At 36.7% G+C, this 19,894-nt stretch overlaps 1 protein-coding gene across 1 annotated transcript in view; it reads left to right on the forward strand.

Moving 5' to 3' along the window:
- gfra4b (GDNF family receptor alpha 4b) overlaps positions 1-18,637 on the forward strand; it is a gene marked incomplete at both ends in the record, with an annotated part of 64,543 nt that extends 45,906 nt beyond the window's left edge. Inside the window, 7 exons of the mRNA XM_079249581.1 lie at positions 4,105-4,380; positions 4,662-4,742; positions 8,212-8,557; positions 10,083-10,192; positions 10,897-11,031; positions 16,681-16,841; positions 18,494-18,637. Of these exons, the coding sequence (XP_079105707.1) occupies positions 4,105-4,380; positions 4,662-4,742; positions 8,212-8,557; positions 10,083-10,192; positions 10,897-11,031; positions 16,681-16,841; positions 18,494-18,637 (1,253 nt within the window). The remainder of the gene's footprint in view (positions 1-4,104; positions 4,381-4,661; positions 4,743-8,211; positions 8,558-10,082; positions 10,193-10,896; positions 11,032-16,680; positions 16,842-18,493) is intronic.
- Between the last annotated feature and the right edge of the window lie 1,257 nt (positions 18,638-19,894).

A 19,894-nucleotide genomic window follows, 5' to 3' on the forward strand; every position in this document is an offset into this window, starting at 1 on the left:
CAAAGCCACCATATTTGGAGATTTGGAAAGAAATGGAATTGTCTCCTCTCTTGTCATGCCAGATGGTGTGTGCTGAGTACATGTGTTAAATTAACTACACAGAAAATAGAGCTCTAGGCAGCTCACTTATTAAATAAAACATAAATAGCTTCTTTGGAAATGGATTCACCCTTGTGGATGTTATAAGTAAGTACTTTGCCTGCTTACCTAAAAACTTGCATTCTGATTAATTTATTGATCTGCAGTAAACAAAAAGTGTGTACCAAAAGTAAAAATTATATTTAACATGTAGTAAAACAAAAAGTATACCTAGATGTAATAAACAGCATATTTAAGGCTATAATTTAATCCTATTTCATTTCAGACACACTAATGCATAAAATCAACAAGAAAAACAAGAAACAACAACATCAACAAAAAACAAACCTCATTATAAAAGCTTATAACAATCTCTGTGGGAACAAACACTCATTTCAGTGCTTCCAGAAACAGGAACAATACCTTGTGTCACAGTCAAAACCATTACAATGTGATATTTTTTGAGAACCTTAATCAACACATGATTTTACACAGCATGAAATGTAGGAACATTATTTCATACAAGCATGAGACTTTCACATGTTGGACAGTATTCTAAAATGCCACCTGACGCTTTTTTATTTGAACTTTACTAAAACTGCACCATAAATGAGAAGTCGAAGGAGTACAGTACACTCTTCAAAGGCCGTTTTTGACATAATCTGTACACATAAAACTTGAGTGCCAGCATATTTGCTTGTGCATACAGTTTACAGCTTAACATCATCATCATGAGAGAAATCCTTTCTGATTTACCAACATATTTGGCTTTGTTCACCACATTTAACTCCTGGTCTGCTAAATAAAATGAAAGAAAGTTTAACTTCTGGTTCTCCTTGGTTCAGTCATGACAACACTCTTTTTTAGAAAATTGTGTCATGTCATACTACACACCATAACTTGCACGGACTCACAGTATCTGCTGTAAACCGGCACTGTAGACAAAAACATCCTTTGTTACACAATTCAATCCACTTTAATTTAAAGTAAGGTTTTAGCCAATCCCTGAAAAACTGACATATTTTAAGAGAATTTAAACAGCACACCAGTGGCCAACAATTTCATTCGCAGCTTCAAAGCATTGTAGGTATATTGAAGTGAAGGTAGCATTCCAGCTGACTTCATTAAGTTTCATTTCCCATTTTATCTCTCCTGAAGTGGACCATTAAGTCGGTGTGCAAGGGTAACTGATCAGCTAATCTGGCTGTGATTTATGTGGCAGGGAATCTGAGGATTTAACTGTGCTTCAGAACACATTGATTACTGACATGGTTAATAGGCTGAACCTACTGGTACACTGAGACAGGCTTATTGGAAATGTCAAATCAAGTGACTCATTTGCATTCATGATGTATGGTGTCTATTTCAGCATCTGCCCAGGCAGAATAAACTGACACATGTAGCCATAGAGAAATGGCCAAGGATTTCAGCCTTGAATTTGAAAGTGACCATCTGGCCTTCCAGGACTTTGGCATTGGTTACACTTTTTTTTTTCTAGCATACACATATATGTATTGGATGTTCTTAGATAACTTGTGATGAATAGAAGGTGAGAATTTGTAATACTCCTGATAGGAGTGAGACTTAATACACCTGGGTTTTGTGTAAAAATCCAGCCTTGGAAAAGTAATGTTGACAAGTTGACAGAATGATTTCTTGAAACTTTCTTTCTGTATGCGTGCATGTTTCTGACATCAAAACACCAACTGAAACAATACTGCCACTGAGATTTCTACAGTGTAAACATGCAAAAGAAGCATGAAATACAAAAAAAATTGGATTTTAAAGCTGGTACAAACAAGACTGTGACTTTCAAGAGATGTGATATGAAATCTCTGTGTTTGAATGACAAGATTTACTTGATTTAAATGCATGTGATGCTTCTGAATGTGCTGTCAGAAATGACTGCTGAAAATGGATAACTTCCACAGCAGTGAACTTGAGTAAGGATCTAAATTGTAAAAGGGTTCTGAGCTAGAATGGATGTATGCAATCTCTGCATCCTAGTCCTGCATCAGTTGTTTATCAATAACTGTATGAGCAAGGGATTTCTGTGCAAAAACTACTTCTTAAACATTGCACTACACAAAAGAATTATTTTCCAAATGACCTCTTAAGTAAAACAGCTTTGAGTTAACCTTGTGCATCTGGACAAGATACTTATTTTTGGAAAAAGTAGCTGCGGTGTGGTGGGACCAGACAGAAAAACCGGGATGTAAAGGAACATTTAGATTGGTATCAGCACAATGTCTAAAAAGTCAGATGCTATGATGTTTTCAAGTTATATCAGTTGCCTTAACAGAAGTAGCTTGTAGTTTCATGATGCAGCACTAAGCAGAAAAAAAGATTTAAAAAAAAAAGGGGGGGGGGGGGGGTATTTTCTGACAGGTTTTTCTACACCCATGAAATCTTCAACAAGAAAATGCAAGACCACACCGTTCACACATTGCATTGCTGAGGAATACGTGGCTAGTTCTCAACATCACATTTTCCAACTGCTCTACATCTTATGACATGTTAGCATGAAGATTGGAACAAAATAACTATTGAAACACTTCACTGCTTGGCATCTTCAGAGCCACATTTTTTAAAGTCACAAAAAAAAAGGATATTAACATTACAAAATGATAAACACTTTACCATTTCAATCATGTTTAAACATGGTTTGTAGATCTATAATATGTAAGTGTCTTTACACCTCTGATGACTGTAGATTATTCCTTCTGGGTTATAAGGATTAATAATAACATCATAGATTTAAGTCATGTTGATGTTCTGTTTATTTTTATGAACAGTTTGTCAAATAGCATTTATGCTTCAAGTGATCTCTATGCACGACATACACTTAGAATTCAAGTCCTCTGGTTCACTGAATGAGCTGAATCCTGTACAACTGGGAGCCAAAGCTACTCAGAGCAAGGTTTGGCTATGAATCGTAAAAAGCATGGATTAGCATTTGCAGAAGCCTAACACTTCATCCTTCACATGGTAACTAAATAATACAGCTTTAACGTGCACACAAAGCACAACATAGTTGAACCGAGGCCTTGAAGCCATTTTTCACAAGAAGACAGAAAACACTGAAACCTGCAGGACACGTTGCAAGTTACTGAGATGTACCAAAGCATATTATCCAAAGAAATCAATGCACTCTAACTCCCAACTCATCATATATTGATGCTTCTTCAGGAGCCCTTAGAAATTTGTAGTTTGGGTAGAATGCACCACAACTAAAATGTGGTTGTGCTCTGAACTTATTTATTTTATTTTACCTTATCACTGATTTCCCAAAATCTTGAACCCTAAATACCAGAATTTTCTTTAAAGAGACATACAATATATATCTGAGGGGTTTGGGGGGTTAAATATATTGTATAGACCACTATATTTTCACATTTTTTGTTTTATTTGTATCTGTGCTCAGGGATTAACAATAATTTCTAGGCATTACGTTGACATGATTCGATTACAACAAAGTTTCCTTATGACCTGTTAAAGGTCTAACAAAACATTGAGAAAACAACAACACCAAAATCGAAGACTATTTTTCTCATAGCCATCCCTATAGTAAATAAAAACACATTCTTAATGCCTCATACACAATCAGATTTATCAAGTTTTGGGTAATTTATTGCTTAAACTCTTGGCTTCTTGGTTGTAACTTAAGTGTTTTGTTAATTTAAACCTGGATTAAAGGTTTGATCTCTTGGCTCATTGCCACTTTGAAAAATATTTTCTGAATTGGTGGAAACACTGTGAAGTTCTTTGCAAAGAATGAGAACAAATCATTTTAATGTTTTCAGAATTTCATAATGAGCCTTCAGCCGGTTCAGCAGACAGTAATGCTCAATATCTCAACACATAACTTCACATTCCTCACTGTATTTTTCTTTTTTTTTTTCTAGTTTTTTCTTTCATCTTTCTGACAGCTGACATGACTGCTGCTGTCAGCCTCTGCTCACCTTCTGTCTCAAATCCCTCATCGATATGTTTTCTTTTTTTGTGCTCTGACATCCTGTCTTGCAGCCTTGTTTGAGGTTATACTGGCCGGCAGAGACTGCTTAGAGGCTGGAGACTCATGCTCCAGTGATGAGACTTGTAGTCCACGTCTGCGCACTTTGCGTCAATGTGTGGCAGGCAATGGCAGCATGAAGCTTGGTCCGGGTGCCAGAAGCCAGTGTTCCAATGCAGTGTCCGCCCTTCTGTCCAGCCCCTTACATGGTTGCCAGTGTAAACGAGGAATGAAGAAGGAGAAGAACTGCCTGAGCATCTACTGGAGTCTTCATCAATCTATTATACATGGTCTGTAGTTTTTCTTCCAAAACACTTTTTTTTTTTTTTTTTTTTTTTTTAAATGAAGTCTGCAATTCAAAGTGTAATCTTATTTAGACACAGCAGCTGGATGATGGCTCATTAAAGAAATACAATAAGCCTGACAAATGGATGTGCATAATTTATGATTTGGTCCTCTGGTGTGTACCAGTGACGAAATGAATATGACTTTGTAATCAGTATTTATGTCCTTCTGATGAGCTGCGGGGTTCATTTAAGCCAGTATATCTATGTGTCTATTATTCTTTCAGGACTCACCCTGGTGGAGAGCTATCCCTATGAGACAGTGCAGAGGGATTATGACTATGTCCGCTTGGCCTCTATTACAGCTGGCAAGTTGACATGCCTTTATTGTCTTTCAACTATTTTTAAGAAATGTTTCACCTTCCAGAGATGTCCTGTAGAAAAAAAAATAACATGTTTTCCTGGAGACACACATAAAACATGTTGAACTGCACACCTGGGCATGTGCTTGTCTTTTACTACATTTTACTACAAGACACTTAATTTAAATCCCAGTCTTATCACTTTACGTGACTTTCATATACTAATTACCCTGAAACATATTGTAGTGCTACAATATTTTAAGTCATGTGTTTTTTATAATAGCAAATTGCCAAAAGGGATACATATTTCAAATTTGCTGATATGAACACAAGTTTAGGATAGATTATTAGATTAAATACAGTTGAATATTGTGAAAAAATATAATATAGCATTAAATTACCATTAATTAAACAGGGCAGGGTTAAAGTGTAGAATAAAATTTAGGCTAAGAGTGTGCTTGTTACTTATAGATGTTAAGTGCTGCTTAATAAAGAAAACATTTTAGAAGAAATAGAAAAAGTGGCCAGAAAACTTGGACTTGACCAAGTCTTTTACATGTGTAAATGAAATCGTATTTCACTGTTATTTAATCTATATATTAATCAAAATTGATTGTTTTTGTTGTTAAAATTATTTGGAAACTGCAAAATAAATGTTTCACAAAATAAATAAGTTCTGAAGTTTTTGCACTTATATAAGTAACAAATGAAATTTATAATAAACAAATAAAAGCTAACAAAAATAATTTCAACTAAAGTTTAACTTTTTCTTTTTAAATAGGATGTTTGGTAGGTTGATGATTATTCAAAGAGACAAAATTGTGCTTCAATAATTATGACAGGAGGGTGACATTTAGATTCAAAACCAAATTAGCAAAAACATCGATTCAAGTCAGAATGACAGTATTTCTGTCAGTGGATGACATAACAGCTGTCGTCTTGCATCACTCCACATGTACAAAACTATCAAACCAGCATTGCAGAAACAGCATTTTCAATGCAAATAAAAAGGTAAATATGAAGAAATTCTAACAAATATTTGTTATAGTTTATTTTCATGTGTATTATGTTCTCAAAGCGAGTACTGTGTTAAACCATCAGACGAACACCAATATCCCTCATTAACTGAGACAAAAATAAGCAAAATACAACAAAATCACTAAAACAAAGAAACAACAGTGAAAAAAAAAGATGAAAAGAAAAAAAAAAGAATCTCCTCCTGCCGACACAGATTTTATGTAGTTAATATTACAGACTGCTACAGAACCATTATTGTTCACAGAATAATCCACCAATCTGGCAGGAATACCTGCCTGTGCTGTGAACTAATGAGTCACGCCTAATCAAACTGCTAAAAGAGATGAGAGCGTTGATTGTTTCCTTGGCAACTTGAATACAAAAGGTTCATTCATAAGTTATCACACAAAGCACCAGGTTTCACTTTTGTTCCAAACACGGTGTTCATTAATGCAGATGCTTCTTTTGGTGTCTTGGTCATACACAATGGTTCACATCAGAAAAAGATAATTTGACATGATGTGTCGTGCATTTCATTAAATCATAATCAAAAAAAGCATCTGTCTTACTTTTACTATGGACCCACGTTAATCCAGTTTCATAACAAATGGATAATAGCAGCACTAATTAATGTTTTAGCTCCTCTTTAAAAAAAAAGTTTGAAAAAAAGAGTGACGTAGCTTAGATTATTGTTCCTACCATTTCTTCCTTTTTTTTTTTTTTTTGGTTGGTGTGCATCAGTATCACACAACTGCCATGTTGTCATGTTAGGAAAAATAAATATCCACAAGATTTTTCCCCGTTAGGAGGCTGGGGAGAAGCGACAGCAATTTCACTTAGCAGACAGATGTTAATGCCAATGCCACCAGTATGGTTAAAAATGCAGTTTTATTTGGAAAATGTTTGCAATGAGGATTATAGAGATATTTGTAGACTGGGTTTTAAATAATCAGTTAATTTAGTTACCTTTGTTTTAGTTGATCCTTGTCTTTTCCCAAACCAAGTCAAGTTGATCTGTTGTTTATGTGTTCAGATTTTGAAAAAGATAAAGGGTTGTATTAAAATAAATTAAGGTAATCTTGCAACACTTAAAGGATACAAAGATCAGTTTCAAATTATTTCCAATCACCAAAATATATAACCATCTTTGAGTGTTAAACCTATATATTATGTTTACAATGCTCTGGAAAACATGCTTTGTGGACCAACAGCAGTGCTTATATTCTTGTGAGACATGTTAATAATATAATATGTGATTTTTTCTTTTATTTAGGTTTGAAACATCGAGAGTATTCTTTGCTCTCTAATGTGTGACAACAATGGCCTGATTAATCAATAACTCATAATCCAAAGCAATAAACACATTTAAGCCTCAAGGGCTTTATTTACCAGCTTTCTTAAGGCTGTTGTCTCGATGCCCCTGAAAATTTAAAATATATTTTTTAATAAAAACATGTTGTGACCATTTGTGCCCCTGCATTGCTTTATGTATGTGAAATATGGATTATTATTACCTTGAGACAAGGTAACAAGTAAAGAAATCATAACAACGACTGAAAGAATTTGTTGACAGAAATACCAAGTATACATTTGTAACAGCTGACATTTTTTAAATACGCATGCTTTTATTATTTCATATTATCATCTTTCCATTTATTGAAAGATAGAGGAAAATCAGTTTATACATACAGAATTGAAATAACTCAATTATTCTATTTCATGATATCTGTATAGTGCACATGTAGGAGGAGGCCTGTTTGACATTCTTTGAGTGTTAAAGGACATATAAATGCCTGTAGATACCTAAGTTTTAGTTTGAGGTAAAATCAGTATCCATAAGAACACAAACAATTACAAATATATATAACATATACTGTACTGTTCTAATCATAAGCAAAACACCAAAGAATGGTTCAAAACTACTGTTAATTGGAAACAATTATGGAGAGATGATGGAAGCAGTCCTACATCCCCTTTATGAATCTGGTGCACATTAAATCCTGCCCACATCAAGCTGCGGCAAGACTCATACACCCTACCCAGATCCTGAAACTTCTCTACCACAGGTCCATAGTGTATACTGATTTTAATTAATAAACTGTACAATGTGTGACCCTCTAATGTGGCAGACACTTCCCTCTCTTTTCTAAGTTCAGCTTTTACAGCAGAGTATGTGAGTTAGTCATGGGGAGAATACACCAGAGCGCAATTGAATCTGAATACAAACCACAGGCAAGTTAAGGTGAATGTATTTAAATGGCACATTTTGTACATGAAGCAACATATTGTGCTGTACAGAATGGAAAGAAAACAATGACGCAGTGAGTTCTATATGATACAAAAATTTTTTTAAATGAAATACATCATAATCACCATCATTACCATCAGTGCACATTTGAGAAAATATAGTCAAAGAGATCCACTGACATCTTGTTTCTAACCTTATTTCAATTTATAGACTCTGATGTTGGCATGACGACCATAAATCGCTGCTTGGATGCGGCCAAGGCTTGCAATGTGGACGACTTGTGCCAGAAGCTTCGCACGGAATATGTTTCAGTTTGTATCAAACCCAGTGCCAAGTCAGGGTTGTGCAACCGACCCAAATGCAATAAGGCCCTGCGCAGGTTCTTTGACCGCGTTCCTGCTGACTACACACACGAGCTGCTCTTCTGCCCCTGTACGGACACAGCATGTGCAGAGCGTCGAAGGCAGACTATTGTACCCAGCTGCTCCTATGAAAGTGTGGAAAAGCCTAACTGTATTACACAGATGAGGATCTGCAATGCTGACTATGTGTGCAGGTGAGAACAGAGCTAAATGGAAGCATTTCATTGTAATTTCAGTCTTTAGTTTGATAAATATCATTTTACTACCTTATATGTATAAAATTTCATATATATGATTGGAATTTCTATTTTAGTTTTGTCTCAATAATATAATAATATCAATAATTTTCCTATTCCAGACATAATTCCCCATTTTTGTATTCCTCAGATCAGATTTTAAGAGACTCACATGTATGATTGTCCTGTTGGATTTCAATCCAAATACAGATACTCATGAAATCACGACACCCTTTTCAAAACCATAAGTCAAAATGAGAAAACTTTTTAATAAATATGACATTGGACTTTTACCTGGTATTACTAACTCAAAAGAGGAGAATTAACACAAAATGGCTATTTTATACATATTTATATATTATTTTAGATCATCACTTTCTCTTTTTTTCGTATTAGTGTGTGTTCAACCTTGACTGCATTTATGATAAGTAAATTCATAAAGACATTATTTTCAAGATGACCAATTACCTGTTGATCTTTACTTGATACATGTCACATAAACAAAACAAAAATAAACATACACACACACAACACAACACACAAATTCTGTGCTGCAGAAAATATCTCATTGAGGGAGCTCCAGGTTAATTCCATCTCATATCAGCCTCTGTCCTTCCCATCTCAGCTGAACTTCAACTTCAAATGAAGTTAGAAGTAGATAGCAGGAACTATTAATCTTGCTTTTTACTATAAATCTCATTATTAGTTATATATTTCACTGAAGAAATACATGAACTAATAATGATCGACCACAACACTGTTTAATTTCAACATAGCATCTTATTTCTAAAAGGCATTCTTCAAAGTGTTGTGAAGATCAATATGTTTGCAAGTGAAGCAACAGGATGGACGCTAGTCTGTCTGAAGCAGAGTTGTGTGAAATTGCGTGCCAACTGGAGGAAGTAAAAACAGTGCTCCAGTATTGATACTATTACAAATGAGCATCATATCAGATACAAATTTTTAGTAATGCTTAGTAAGAGAGTAGATTTATTTTTTTATAACCCTGCTCATCATACATTCATATTTGGGCCAGCATGATTCATTATTAGGATTATTTCAAACTAAATAAAGATTAATTCAATAAGCCAAATAGCACTTGTTTTACTCAAAAGCTTTCTGCCACCATTGGTAAGAACACCCCAGAGAGCCCGATGAAATAACACATTAAATATTTAACACAGATAAAGAGCCAGATGGATCAGAGTTATCGCTCATTGCTATCTCTGGTCATGGCCATTATTTTTCCATAGCCCCATTAAACTCAGAGGGTTTTACTAATGATCCCAGGTCTGGGGGATAAAATATATTACTCTTTCTATCAGTGTTATATCACAGTCCACTGCTTTCAGTCTTCACCATGGGAAACAATATATTCTCATGTCATGTTAACTGAAATTATAGCAGAATGAGGGAAAAAAACCCCAAACCTTTATAAAATAATGACGGACGAAGAACACTTGTCTATTTCATGTCTTTGCAGGTCACGTCTGGCACAGTTTCAATATGACTGCGAACCTTTAGAAACATCGGCCAGTGGCTGCAAGCAAGGCAACTATGGGGCTTGCCTTCTCTCCTACACAGGACTTATAGGTAAGCTCACATGTGAAATGCAGCTCAAAGATGGAAAACATGGAAAGGAACGTGACTGTATATGATTAAAAAAAGAAAAAAAAAAAGTACCATGTGTTGTCTAAATAAAAGAAAGAGGGAAAGTGACAAACAGATGAGAAAGTTAGGACCGGCAAGTAGGTAAGTTGGTGTACCTGGGAAGGAAGTTATGAGTGAGTTCAGAGAATGTAATAGAAAATTTTTATTCTGAAATGAAAGATTAAGTTTATGCTGGCATAATATATATAAGAATATTATAAGGTTCGATCTGTTTTATTACAGTGTGCGAAGGTAAAATAACAGCCACTTCTTTTCCACATACTGGAAGGAGGCACTGTCCTAATGTATTACAAGAATATAAAATTGTGCCCTTCCGCACAAACACACTCGGTACTTTTATGAACATCTTGAAGCATTCAAAGTCCAACCTTCACTATGTTGGAAAAACTTGTGCGACCTAGAAAAGTAAAAGCTAGGATATTTCTCTACTGATGTCTCAATCGCTTTAGTTAGTGTGCTGATAGCGAGTCCTGCTATGATACAGAATGATCATCCACTCACAGCAGGTTAATGTGCCGGAAATGCAGAGTCCATTAATGTTTCAGAAAATAAAGAACTATGAATACAACGTAGCAACTCAGATGAATATTTAATACTGATCGAAGCCTGGTTTTGTTTCTCTGCAGGAAGTACAATAACTCCCAACTATGTTGACAACTCCACATCCAACGTTGCCCCATGGTGCTCGTGCTCAGCCAGTGGAAGCCAGAGGGAGGACTGTGATCATTTTCTGGGATTCTTCATCAACAACACCTGTCTCAGTGAGTGTGACTATTTTCATTAAAAAAAACAAAAAAAACATAAAACTAGACTGTACTGGTTCAGGCTATTTAGGCTAATGGCCATGTTCATACTGAAGGTTATAGGAACTTCATCATAAAACTTTTATGATTTTGTTTTACTTTGTAAGGTAGTTTAAGGTTCTTCTAAACAGTTCCTGTGCTTTCACACAGACACAATACTGGTTCTGGCACCAGCTTTGTTTTGGAGTCTCAGAACCTCTTTACATTCTGGTAAACTGGCTTATGTTCACACCAGTTTAACCAGAACTAATGCAAGAAGGCTTTTACTCCGTGAAAGAAAACATGAACTGCTTAGAGATTGGGTCCTGGAAGTTGATGACTGAGTCATTAGGCTCCATTATAAGCTATAATTTTCCAAAAATAAACAATAGGCTATATTCTGATATGTGACTGGACTTCATAAGATGTTACATTGCCAACATGAACTGAAAGCTGATTACATTTCAGTCGGTTGCCAGACAGCACAACTAAACAGTTGAAAAGATGGACACATAACACCACATCTGGCTCCACTTTTGTCCAATTCTATATTTCTGCCGCAGTATTTTATGGTCTGGCATTACCGAAACACTGCATGCAATACTTGATTTTTGTGTACAATGACAGCCAGGGTTGTGAGGGGGCTCAGAGATGAATGTGTCATTGGGTCATAAAAACAAACGAGTCTAGGTCAGGGGTGCCTGAGTCCAGCCCTCGAGAGATATTATTCTGCAACTTTTATTTGCATTGTTTTTCCAGCACACCTGAATCAAATAGGTAGCTTGTTACCAGGCTTCTGCAGAGCTGAATAACATGTGGATAAGAGAATTCAGCCAATTGATTCAGTTGTGGTGGAGAAAGGATCCATCTATAAGTTGCAGAATAGGACTCTAGGACTGGACTTGGGCACGCCTGATCTAGGTTGGGTGCACAAAATAAAAAGTGGTGGCGCTTGCAAACCTATGTACTTGAGGAACCTTCTAGCAATAGCAATTGTTTTACTGACTCCTGAAATCCTGGTTCTGTGTGGTTGAAACGTCCTAATCATAAACACCTCTCGCAAAACCCCTAAACTCCCCCCTGTGATAGATAAATTATCTGCAGGTAAGAATAAGAGCATGAGAGGCAGGACGTTTGACATTTGCTGGAGAACACCAAGATTGGCAAATTCGCCACTGGCGCTCTGTGCTCTTCACAGATAGAAGCAGGTTCACACTGAGCACATGTGACAGAGATCACAGAGTCTGGAGATGCCGTGGAGAACGTTCTGCTGCCTGCAACATCCTCCAGCATGACCAGTTTGGCAGTGGGTCAGTAATGGTGTGTGGTGGCATTTCTTTGGAGGGTGGCACAGCCCTCCATGTGCTCGCCAGAGGTAGCCTGACTGCCATTAGGTACCGAGAGGAGATCCTCAGACCCCCTGTGAGACCATATGCTGGTGCGGTTGGCCCTGGGTTCCTCCTAATGCAAGACAATGCTAGACCTCATGTGGCTGGAGTGTGTCAGCAGTTCCTGAAACATGAAGGCATTGATGTTATGGACTGGCCGCCCGTTCCCCAGACCTGAATCCAACTGAGCACATCTGGGACATCATGTCTCGCTCCATCCACCAACGCCAAGTTGCACCACAGACTGTCCAGGAGTTGGCGGATACTTTAGTCCAGGTCTGGCTTTTACATTCCAGACTTTTGCAGAAACATGACTGGCAGATCTAACAAATTCCTCAACTTAGAGGCAGTGACAACCTTGGCCAAATAGCTCACCCCTAAAAAACAGAAAGCATAACAGTTAGAAATTCACATTTCTGGTAAATTACAGTTAAAATAAATGAGAACTACTAAGCCATTTTTGTAATAAATACAAAAATGGCAACTGTCACCCTGTGGTGATGGCAGTGCATCCTGAATGGGTTACACACATATATATCAAAACAAGAGCTGCATAATGTCTTTGATTTCTTATAATTTCATATTTATTTGGAAATTTTACAATTATATATTTTGACATATTGAAAAAAATATTGTTTTGTGTATGTTATGGTCCTACTGTCCGCAGATCACACAAAATCTCACATAGCACAATGATCCTTAATGAAAAACCAAGATCATGAGCATACGACTGCTAAATGGTTCATTCTATTCCAAGGACACAATGATAAACAATTTATTCAATGTCTTTCATGAAAGCCAGTTTCACATATGCAGAGCGTCCCTGAAACTAACTTGAGCTGATTGGATGCATGACATCTTTGAGAGGTCACTTCAAGCATATGTGCATACTGATGACGTTATTGTTGCATCATTTTCTTGGTCAGTTTTCTGCTTTATTGTATGTTGCTTTCATTCTTTTATCACCACCATCGACATATCCACATACATGTTATAAATTTATCTGTGAAAACAATGTTATTCTGTAAAAGTATTTGATTAGATTTGTTCATTTTACAAAAAACACAATGAAGGTGGCAAAGATTTTCCTCCACATTAATGTTAATTTTTTTTTTTCCTCACTTTTGTCAACCAGGTTAAAAAGTAAATAAATAAATATGTAAAAATTATGGTACAGACTCGAAGCTTTTAATCTTTTTATGTTGCCTATTATCTGACAGGTGAAAGTAAACATAACTAAACTTTGAGACTACCAAACAGGCACATAAAGAGATAGCAGGTAACTACAGAGTTAAAAAAAAGAAAGGGTTTTACAAATAAGTAGATGGTGGTTCTGATTTCATTGGTTTAATTTCTTTTCACACCCATGTCTGCTTAGCAAAGCAATTTCATTCCAATCAAACACAAACAGCACTGACTAATCAAAAAAAATCTGCATTGATAAGCTGTAAAAGGGATAATTTAAACAGACGTGATATGAAAAGCAAAGTCAGCTCTGTTTCAGGCAACAGTGATAGAACAGAGTTCCGCATTTCAGAAAGACAGATGTTTCTCAGCGTGGCTCCAGCAGAAGGAAGGTGATATATTTTAATCAAACATTTCGTGCCTTTTGTAGTATCAACAGTGGGCTCTTTTAACATGCTTATACCATCTTCTTTCATTATTAGTATTGCTCTCACATGGATTCCATTGTTTGGATTCCATTGTTTCTGCCTGGGAGTTCAGGTATTCATTATTTAGATATAAGCAAGCAGCCGTGTAACTGCAGGTATGCTTCAACTATCATACGGACACTGGTTATTTACTTATTTATCCCAACAGTGACAGTGTCTAACAATGTTACTTGTATCATTTTTAGAACCGCTTGATGGATGAATAAAAACTGACAGCCAATAAAACTACACTATTATCACTTCCTACACGGTGTTACTAAAACATGGGCAGCTTTAAGCCTGTGTTTACATTCTTTGCTTTTGTCAAGCAGTTAAAAGATAAAATGATAAAAAATAAAAAATAACTCTGCTGCTGAGGGCTTCGTGCCCTTGGTTGGGTCACTTAAGGAAAGTGCTGTAGGTTTCTGGGTGATGGACAAGACAAAGGGCAGCTTAAAAGACCAGTATTATACATAACATGGACATGGGCCCCTCTTTGGAGCCTGGGCTAAAAAGTGGGGCTTGAATGTAAACACCTGGTAGCTGGTACAAATTCAGTGAGGCTAAGCTCGAAAGGATAACATCCGCCCCTCTACCCATCGGTCAACATCTATGTCTGGGCCATAGGGATCGGGTGTATTGTGAGCTGAGTGGTGGCTGAAGGTTGGGACCTTGGTGGTCCCATCCTCAACTGCAGAAGGTGGCTCTGTACACAGCACACTGAGCTGCTGTACGATGCAGAGTTTCTGGCTTTTTTGGAGTTTTGGAGGGAACATGATAGTTTGCCCAACCGGTCTACATGTACTTTGCTGTCTTGGAGAAGAATTCCTTGGGAATTATGTGGGGTTGTTCCAGGAGTACCTGTCCTGTTTGTATATGCTGTTCGGTCCTTGTATGACCGGTGCCAGAGCTTGCTCCATATTGCCAGCTGTAAGTCAGATTTACTTTCAGTGCAGGTAGGACTCAGCCAGGTTTTCTTTATCACTGCATTTGCTCATAATTTTTATAAACAGAATTATTAGGCACACAGGTGTATAGTGGGTTTGGTTTGGGGGCCTCAGGAATCGGGTCTGCATTTTATAAATCATAAGGTTTTGTTGGCATCATCAGGCCAAGTGTAAAAATGATAGAGACGTTAAGGTATACCAGGGGATGTGACTTTGGGGCCAATATATTAAGATGAACTTGTTTAAATTATTTTCACTTTCTTCATTGAATAGTAAACATGTAACATGGTCATCTATAGAAAATGTGGCATTACAGATTGATTACATTTCTAACGTTGCTATTAAAACATTTGCTTTCAAGTTAGTCTTCTCTAAAAGCTTTCCAATTCCCAGATTAAGTCTCAGATGGTTCATGTGTTTTAGTGCCACAAAGGAAAATGACTGAGTGTCCTCTCATGAAGGTCATCCTATGTGTGAGTTGCTATGATTTAGCTCCACAACGTCCATTTGAAAGATTGAACCACTTCCATGTCACTGAAGTAATATGACTGTCTTCCTCATTTCATCATTGTCATCTGCTGCAGTCATTACTCATTCAAGCACAATTGACTGGAAAAATCTTAAAGTAAAATGGGAAGAGCTCACAGTACCTTTGTGACCACAGACAATTGTTTCTTGGTGCTGCCACAATAGGTGAGATCCAAAAACAAAGTAAACTGAAGTAACTTTATGTTGTTCTCCTACAACCTATACACGGTCTCCAGACATAGATAGTGGCATAATAAAATCTATGTCAGCCACAAAGCTTTCTTGGGGAAAGTTCTAAATCTGACATAGCTTGTGTTGATGATTAATGTTGTGAGTGTAATCCGTAACTCATTCCAGGTCATTTTTACTCTCTTCTTTTAATATGAGCATAAATAGGTCAAAGGTTTTATTATTGACAATATGCCACCATTTTAAGTGGATATAGATTAAAGGTGAGAACATAGGATCACTTTATACTCCAGTGCAATATCTTCCTTTTCTCAGAACTCAGTCAATGCTGCTTCTCCAATTCATTGCTGCCTCTGTTCTGCTGCTGCATCTGCTTTCCACCATGCTAATTCTCACATCAACACTTTTCCTCTCAGGCCTCTTGTGACTTCTTCTCTGAAATGTACATAGTTAATGACCTTATTTCTGACCTCAATGAGATGATACCCATCTATCTATCACAGAACCTGTACACATAGCGATTATCTTTGCTGGGTTTGTGAGACGAGGTGAATCTTTGGCCAGTCTGTCCCCGGGCCTCCTGCCTAGAAAAGATACAGAGAGAGGTCTCAGAGTTGTTTGGCCAGTTCAAATGGTATAAGAGTTAATGAGGTCAAAGTGGGGAGGCAGGTGCAGCAAAGATACTTGAAGAGAATACTGAGCATTCATTCTTTTTCCCTGTCTTCCTCTGTTTACCCAATCTAATCTGCACCGGATACAAAAAGCTCTAATGTCAAAGTTACAATTAAGATCTGACAGCCTCTGATGTGAAAAAAATAAGATATAAATGTTCGTCAATAGAAAGATGTTTAGCTGTTTATTATTCTAAAGCATTGTACACTGTGTTGATTATGTTTTTTTTCTTTCTCATTTGTGATGTTTTAGGGAATGCCCTCATAACCTTTGGAAGCGAATCAGGCCAGCAGCCAACTCTCAGGCAGTCCAGCACTCCCAAGCTCGACAGGAGAGAAAACAGGCGCAGCACTTCTCCACCAGAAACCACTGAAACCACAAAGAACAGTCTGGATACAGTAATACCAACACAGGTGTGCAAATTTCTTGTCATGGTAACAGTTGCCTCACACTGTCCTGCATGGAAGACTGAACTATTTCTGACACATTGCAAATATTATGGACATGTGTTTTAAAAGTAACAATGGACAGATCATTGTCATTGCAGTGGTCTGTGATTATCCAACGTAGGAAGCAGCCATGAGGTGCAGAGTAATAAATGCACATTGGCCAGATAAAAGAACAGACCTGACAGACATGGACTATCAGAAAAAAACACACACACAAAAAAAAAAAATATTGGGACTTTGGATTGTCCTCACAAAAAGTCAGTATTAATCCCATTAAATGATGGGTGCATTTTCATTTCCATCCAGGTTCAGTATTCTGTGCAGCACAAGCATTCCTTTATATGAACTAAAAAACGCTAAAAAAAAAAAAAAAGTCGGCCTCCATTGCTGCATGACGATAAATGGCTCAGAGGTTACCTGTAATTCAAAACATAAATTACATACATAAAAATTCACTGGAACAGTTAAGCTGGTTTATTGTGTGGCACATTTACTGTTTGTACATCTTGGAAGCTGTGAGACAAAAGGAAGCAATATGTCGTCAAGGTCCATTGTGGCCGTTAGCCATGTTTCCTAGGATGACATGGCAATATTTTTTTAGCTTGATCACCTAAAGTGACACAGTGATCATTTTAAAAGACAAACATATAGGATTGTAAGAGTCATTTAAGTATATACTGCACTTCAGAAGTTTTCGTAGCAATGATCTCCATCTTAGCACTGCCTCTGTCTTAAATGTAATTTTCATTTAAAATGACAGTTTAGGAGAAATAAAGACATAATAATAAAAATAAAAAAATTATAATATTAACAATGATGATGATGATAATGATACATTTTATTTATAGGTGACTTACTGGACACTCAAGGTCACCATACAGATAAAAACATGGAGCGAAATACAATAAATATAGAAAATAAATAATATATTTGAATGACAATAAAAGAAATAAAAACAGCATGAAACATTAACTGATTAAGACACATCCCAGGCCTGCCTACGCATAGAGAGAGGGGAAGCCATTCTGTTAATTAAAGGAAGATATGCACTAAAACAGTGTACATCACGAGACAAATAATGTCCCTTATAAATGTCAGAGTTAAAAAAAAGTGGTATACAAATAAATTAGACACTAAGCAGATCCCTTGAAAACAAGGTTTTGCCAGATGAAACCCACACTCTCCCACAAACAAACTAATGCTAAAATTAGATGAATTTGATCACTCAGAAATCACTTGGAATTTGATAACTAATGCTCAACTCCACAACAATGTGTATCAAAAACTGATTTTTTTTTCTAGAAAACAAATACATATGAAAAAAAAAAGGAAAATGGTCACCAATTAACATAAGGTCACAAAAAATATAAGCCCACCCTTATTTACCAAAATTTTATGTTCATTTTTAACGCCTGGTACAACTAGTATGTTGGTTTGGAAAACACGGGTGGTCTCGTAACTTTTTCCGTGGCTGTTTATTTAATATTTATAAGATATTAGATAAATAATACTGAACCAAAACAGAACAAGAATTTAGATTCTGATCTCAGATTGTTGCGCAGATTTCCATGTGAAACTCCAAAGCTGTTTGTAAGCTCTCTGTCTCTGTGTCTCAGGCCCTGGAAAATGAACTCCTGGTGGGCCATGTCACCCTGCCCTCTAGCAGTCTCCCAAACTCCTCCTCACCTTGTAGCTTAAAGCGTCATGCTGCCTTCATCATTCTGTTGATGCTCCTTCACCTCCTCAACAATGGACACTAAACGCTACGGATAACCCTGCTGAGGACCGTCCAAACAGATGGGAGGACCAGTGCAGTTCAAAGGAAAACGGACCTTGGGACATTCCTTCTTCTAAATATGTACAGCAATTCTGTCTTTCTATTTTTGTGTCTGAACAGTATAGCTCCACCAGTGTTCTTACTGGCAGACTGGGAACCTTCTGTAGACAGTTCCCAGTCTGTACAATGCTTTGATGGACTAACCCAGTCTCAGCTATTTAGCTGAGTTTTTGTTCAAAGTTACGATGAAAATATACCACAGATATGTGTGATACATTGACATGACATATGCGCCTGTGAAGATTTGTCTTGTCAAAAGCAGCTATTGTGTAAAGTACAGTCATTGAGTTTATTAAAGTAAACCAGTGGATTTTGTGTCTGCTCCTTCCTTGGTGCAGTAAGTGTTAAGAAATAGTGTGGAAGAAGAAGCATTATTACCACTGTCCTCAAGTGGCTGAAATGGGAGCCATTATTTCTGACCAGTACTGGAATGGCAGAACGACAGAGCAACAGCACACTTACATTTTGTTTAGACATCCGGAACTAAAGCACTGATTCTATGTCCAGAAGCACTACCTTGAGGAGAGGTCTCAAACTTGAGGATATAAAAAACCTTGACGTTAATTACCATCTTCTCCCTCAAGAGTGCTGACCTTTCCTAAATTCCTTCACAAACTACATCTGTTATCACTAAAGCTGCCGAAGCTGTTTATAGAATATATAAGACCTTGCTCTTTATCAGCCAGGAGATACACCTGAACTTGAAAAGAAATAACCAGAGTAGCAGTAACTCTACCTGTAGCTATAGCTGTGCTATATGCTTGTGAGTGTAACACCCTTTTAGTTCTCATTGTGTCAGTGAAGTTTGCAATATGGGGTTCTGAACTTTCATACAGTTAAAATGAATGGTTTGGTACATGTTGCCAACATCAGTATGGAGTCAGAGATTTGACATTAATGAATGATTCTGTGTTTACTGTTATGGAACCATGCAATGCATACTGAATGGACCCAACAAAAGTTCACAGCATATTGTATATATACATTTGTATTATTCAACAATTTTTAATTAAATGACAAAATCTTTGTTCGGTGTGATTGAAAGTTTTTTGTTTGTTTGTTGTTGTTGTTTTTTTAAAAAAAAAAAGAAATACAAAAGAAATTATGTTCTAAGCAGCCTCCAGGATAATTTCTGAATGCTTTGTTTTAAGCAACTAAACAGGATTTAATGTGATCCATC

Source organism: Telmatherina bonti, assembly GCF_933228915.1.
Source record: "Telmatherina bonti genome assembly, chromosome: 12".
In the NCBI taxonomy this organism is placed as follows: domain Eukaryota; kingdom Metazoa; phylum Chordata; class Actinopteri; order Atheriniformes; family Telmatherinidae; genus Telmatherina; species Telmatherina bonti.